Source organism: Hemiscyllium ocellatum, chromosome 1 (genome assembly GCF_020745735.1).
Source record: "Hemiscyllium ocellatum isolate sHemOce1 chromosome 1, sHemOce1.pat.X.cur, whole genome shotgun sequence".
NCBI lineage: Eukaryota > Metazoa > Chordata > Chondrichthyes > Orectolobiformes > Hemiscylliidae > Hemiscyllium > Hemiscyllium ocellatum.
The window spans coordinates 166,336,582-166,342,581 of record NC_083401.1 but is presented as its reverse complement, the minus strand read 5'-3'; the positions used below and the strand labels follow the sequence as shown (position 1 = coordinate 166,342,581).

Sequence of the window (6,000 nt, the reverse complement as noted above, 5' to 3'; positions counted from 1 at the left end):
CCAAAGAATCATTACATGCCAAATAAAGGTTTAATAATTACCATTAAACTTACAATATATCCATGATAACCAGTAACCAGTGATTGTCCTGCAAATGTTAATATAGGCGAGAATTGGAGAAGTACTGGGAGAGAAGTGTAATGTGAAGAATTATTTCTTCTCCACAGATATAATTTTAAAAAGAGCACTTCATTGACATCAAATGATTATTATTTGAAGACATTACAACTGTGTATAAATGTTTGATGCTCAATTCTTTTAAAATCACCAACTTCGAAGAGCCAACTGGTTGCCATGGCTATAAATGTGGCTTGACTGATAGGCTAGTAAAGGCTCAGCATTGATTAGTTCTGGAGGTTGAACACACTGGAATACTCTGAAGGTTATGGAGTGGAGTAGTTCTTTTTAAAAAATATGCATAAAATCCACATGCAACTTATCTGAGATATGCATGAAAATCCATATTCTGTTCAGCAGCTTTCAATCATGTTGGTTTATCATTGATCTTGCTGAATTTCTTTTCTGTTTTGCGTTCAGTAAAAATTGTTTTCTGAAAAGACACGCAACCCATTCTTTTGATGCATGTAAATCACATCTCTATAAACCAGTATTTTCTCATATCCTTCCATAAGAAACAGGAACAGGAGTAGGTTGTTCAGCTCCTCAAGCCTCTCCCCATACAACAGGTTTATGGCTGTTTCAGACACTCCTCACATCCACTTTTCAGCCTTTTCCCCATAACTCTGGAGATCAAGAATCTCTCTGTGTCAGCTTTAAATATACACGAGAATACTACCCCACAGCTCTCTGCAGCAAGGAGTTCCAAAGTCTCACAACACTCAGAGAAGAGATTCCTCCTCATCTCAGTCTTAAACTGGCACCACTTTATTCTGAGATTATGCCATCTGGTCATAGGCCTCTCCCAGGAGGGGGACCATCTTTTCATACAGTCAAACAGCTCAGCATTTATTCTGTCAGTCCCTTAAAAATCTTCATTGTTTCAATGAGATGTGAATGAGACCACCTCTAAATTAATTAGTTTAAGATTAATCATTTTGTAAACATACTGTAAATCTAATTCTCATCAGTTTCATTTGGTTCTTCTTTTAATGCTATTTTTAAAGACAGCCAGAAGTTCTGCTGTTCCACTTCATCCTGAGGCCATTCCAAGTAGGTCTTTGTATTCATCAGTTTCCTCAGCTTGCAGAATCTTTGCGGAATGGTTTCCTTTGGAATCATCTCTAACAGAACAAGGATGGCCGTATCATCGTTTTCATCAAAGAGACGGAAATGAGTATAGTCAAGCTCATACTTGCACCACTCACTTTGGACAAAGTGTTCAGACAAAACAAAGAGGGTTTTCCTGCTTTTCTCAATGGACTCAATAATATTATCCATTATCCACTTGCCTGGGATGAAATCACGCTTATGAAGGCAGAGTGTCAGCGGTGGATGAGCGCTTTCTAACTCTCTTACCAGTAAGTTCTCCACCCATTCTGAGTCCATCTCACTATAAGAGACAAATGCATCATAACAAATGTTATTCTTTCTCACTTTCTTTGGTTTCCTCTTTGCCTTTAGCCAGGCCCATGTCATTTGGATGTACCAGAACACGTGATATCTGTAGCACATCACCACTGCAATGGTTACTGCTGAAATTGTGCCAACACACAGTAAGGCTAGGGACAATGTTTTGTGACAGTCAAAAAAAGAGCGCGTAGTGTTTTGTACCACCTTTCCCCTGAGAATTAAAGGTGAATCACAAATGTAATTTTCTGCTCGGTCCAATAGTTGCACTGTTATGGCATTATTCATATAGAACAGGAATTCACATGAACAAATGTAATTATTCTTTCCAGCTTCTAAAAATTTAAGTTTCTGAAATGTCTTGATTTCTTCAGCTGTCAGAGAAGTGAGTTTATTGCTGCTGATCTTCAGAATTTCCATCTTTGGTAAGTAGCCATCACCTGGTAAACTTTTCAATTTATTATTGGACAAATTTAATTCTTTGAGAGAAGGCAGATGGACAGCAAAACTGCTGATAATATTGTTACTTAAATCCAACACTTCAATATTTGGAGGGACACATTCTTTTACACTTTTGATATCACAGCTCGAAAGGTTTAGAAATTGAAGCTTTTCAGACCATTTGCATGAAGTTTTTATGTCTCTGAATCTATTCTGGCTCAAATCTAAATAGATAAGTTTAGAAAGTTGAGTGAATTTTTGGCTTATTCTATCCAGGGATCTGAAATGATTTTTTCTCAGAATAAGATAACGCAGTGAAGGCAAAGCTCCTGAACAGAGAGTTTCTTTTAAACTCCTATCATTTAACAAATTGTCTGTTAAATCAAGGTACTCCATACTATTTAGCTGTTTGGATACAGTGCAAGACATCAGGAACATCGTTAGTTTTGTAAATGTAGCATTTTTAACAAATTTAAATAGACCACTGATACCTAAAAGGTCATGGAATAAATAGAAGTGTCTAATGGATATATTATTTAATATTACTGTATTTAAAGAATTATCTTTTATATTGTCTATTCCCTCCCAATTCCCGACTCCTGAAAATTTACTGTCTAGCACTACTAGTTCAGATAATTTTGTGCTCGCCATTGAATTTATAAAATTAATCACAGCATTTTCAGTCAGAAAAGTATTTCTGAGAGTGAATTTTCTCAGAGATGAATTATGTATTGGTAAAAATGGCTGCTTGTCAGCTTTGTCTGGAAATACTAAGTCTCTCAGCTCCATGTGGGTGGTGGATCCTGATAAATCGACAAATATCTGCTGAGCTTGACTTGGTTCATTCAGGATTGTATAAGGCAGCCTTAAGCTAGCATGATTTATACTTCTGAATGAACTGAAGCTCCCATTCTCATACATCAGTAATTTATCTGCTGTTACAATAAACTCATCCAGATGTGTAACTCCTACAAAGTCATCTTCCTTTAGAATAGAGAGAGAAGGATTGCCAAATTCTAGCCATTTGAGCTTTGACAGCTTTGAGAAAATTCTTCCTGATCCCAAATCTGTGTAATTATTTCCTAAAATGTTAAGGTATTGTAATTTGGAAAGATGTTTAAACCAATGTGGTGACAGGTGCGTCAGAAGGTTACTCGACAAGTCAAGGTACTCCAGGTCTGTGTTACGCTGAAATGAGTGCTCAGTAATGGACCGGATTCGATTTGATTGCAATACAAGTCTTTTGAGTTTCACATATATTATGAAATCGGTGTCCATAATCTGTGAGATTTTGTTGTGAGACAGATTAAACTCCAGTACATTTTCCAATACACATGGAACTTTCTGTAGCTTCATCGATGAATAGTTGCAGACGTTGTCAGGGTCGCATTTCTGACAGGCATCAAATGGGTCAGTGTTTCCTTCTAAGAAAGGTGCATGTACAAAAATACACTCAACAAGCAGCATCCACAGTGAGGGAGAACTCATTGCTCTGAAGAACAATCTGAAATGAAAAGTAAATCAGCATTAATACAGTTAAATACTCTTTGTCTACTGCTCACTTTGAAGAATATCTATTTGGAAATTTTCATTGGCTTCTATTAGATGTGCTTGCAACATTGAAACGAAGAAAGCACCACTTAAATACGATCTTCTCCTTCCTTACTGAGTCACCAGGGATTTCAAGATTCTAATCAAGATGTAACATGCCATCTGGCATTGAGCGAGATGGAGTAGTAAGATATTGTTAGAAATGTTGAAGATTCCATGTCCTGTGTCTCATTCAAATTACAGATTTGGCGTCTCAATTGGCGCTGCTGAGAGGGAATGTCCAATACATTTCACAGCAGGTCATGGGGGAGGGGAATGGGCAGGGGAGTCAGCATTGCATTTCACGGCAGTGAGCCGGAACCTATTACTCCTTGTGCTGTTTAGATATTACCTGGAAAAAACCTGGGGTTGGGGTGGGGGAGGAAGAGTAGAGGTGAGGATTTGGATGTCAGCACAATCAAACTTTAAAAGATCAGGAACAATCACTGCCTGTATTTTACACATTACCCCAGTGGCAGTAAAACTGTGCGCCGTGCCTATGGTGCTATTTTTGGTGTCTAGCTAACCACCCTCACTCCAGCCCCTGCTGCAAATGTACCCGTGGCACAGGAGGTATTAGGTGCCTCTGGACTAATTGAGCATCTGAAATAACCACATAGTGCTCATTCAAGAGTCTTCCCCCCCCTCCCCATCACTGCTGAGGTGTTCCCTGAAACAGGGAGAAGTGGTACCAAGTGTCCAGTGAAAGCAGACAGGCTGCTGGGTGGGTAAGTGGAGTGCCTGGTGCCAATAGGAGGCCTTCAAAAAGAATATGGCCAGCTCCTGGCTCACTGGCCCCTATCCCCACCCTATCCAAAACCAGCCAACTGACACCCAATTCATCGGGACCTCCAGCAAATCTCCCCATTTACCTTTAGGTATGGGCTTCATCTCAGCTGTCTTCCTTCTGGAACTCACTGCACGCAGCATCATTTCTGGGGCATTCTGGGACCAGGGAATTCCTAGCTTTTTGATTGGCCAGCAGATCCTAGAGGCTGATCGCAATGAACAGTCTGGCAGCCACTAACTCACTATAAGTTTCAAACAAGTTGTGCACTCAGTCCTGATTTTGAGTCTCTGGGTACAGACAGCGCCCCAACATACATTCAACCCAGTGTCTCTTTACAAAGAACAGAGAGCACTGCGTTTCCTTTCATTTGGAGAAAATGTGGGGAGGGGGAATTTCATGTTGGGAAAGATATTTGGTTAGTGAAATGTGAGCATCACTTGCAAGGCCAGCATTTATTGCCCATCCCTACTTAACCCAGATAAGGTGGTTGGTGGACAGTCAGGGTAATGTAGACACACCCAGAATATAACCCTGACTCTCTGATAAGCCCCTAATTTCTAGAACCTCCTCCAGGGTACAATTAGGTAGGCAGGCATTCAAGTTTCTGGTGTGCAAGTTGAGAAATGTATTGAAATTTTGAGGAGGGGTGGGGTGAATTGGGGAATTGACTGAAGCGACAGCAGATTACATGACAATTGGGATGAGTGACTGATGGATGAAGTGATGAGAATGTGAGGGAGTGAAAGTGAGAGGACATAATTTCAGACAGAACGTTAGGTGTTGACAGAAGTGACATTTGTGTAAGGAGTGTTGTGAATAGAGGATGATTATCAAGGCAGAGTTAGGAGGGCTGCTGTACAAGATTGAGGGGCACCTGAAACTTTCCTCACCTTGCCTGATCAGGTATCTGCAGTACTGAATACAACCTCATGGTGGCATTCCTAATGCTCAGCTCCTGCACCACCTCAAGCTTTCTTTGTTGTGAAATCTAGTTTCACTATTTTTTGCCATTGTTGGAAACAAAGCTTTCGAGACTGAGCAAAACATTGTGGGATGATTTGATGTGGCTTGCTCCCCTAGTAATCATCCCAATCTACAACCTTACCACTTCCAAACGTCCTCTGCATTTTCTTTCCTAAACTGAGTCTTTAAATAGTCAAAGGGAAATGGCATTGAACATACAAACAAGGAGCCGGAGTAGGCCATTCAGCCCCTCAAACCTGCTGCTGAGATGGTAGTTGATCTCATTGTAACCTCAAATCAACATTCCAGCCCATATCCTACAACCTTTTGACCCCTTGGTATCTATCCACCACTGTCTTAAAATACTGCTTCCACCATCCTTTGGTATCTTGGTTTCCATCCACCACTGTCTCAAAAACATTCAAAATACTGCTTTCACTACCCTTTGGGAAAAGCATTCCCAAGACTTCTGACCCTCTGTGAGAAAGAAATCTTTGCTTCCTCCTGTTTTAAATGGTGGCTCCTTATTTGTAAACAGTGATCTCTTGTTTGAGGTTCTCCCATAAAACGAAGCATCCTTTCCACATTCACCCTCTCAAGAACCTTCAGGATGTTTCAATAAAGTTACCACTGAAACTTCTAAACCATAGCAAGTACAAGCCTAGTCTAACCAACGTTTGCTTATAGAT

The 6,000-nt window shown here is 40.1% G+C and overlaps 1 protein-coding gene across 1 annotated transcript in view; it reads right to left on the bottom strand.

Annotated features, from left to right (window-relative positions):
* Positions 1-1,025: 1,025 nt before the first annotated feature.
* The window catches only part of LOC132819313 (toll-like receptor 2), a 28,248-nt gene continuing 23,273 nt past the window's right edge, over positions 1,026-6,000 (bottom strand). Inside the window, exon 2 of the mRNA XM_060830797.1 lies at positions 1,026-3,472. Within this exon, the coding sequence (XP_060686780.1) occupies positions 1,075-3,472 (2,398 nt within the window). The 3' untranslated portion in view covers positions 1,026-1,074. The remainder of the gene's footprint in view (positions 3,473-6,000) is intronic.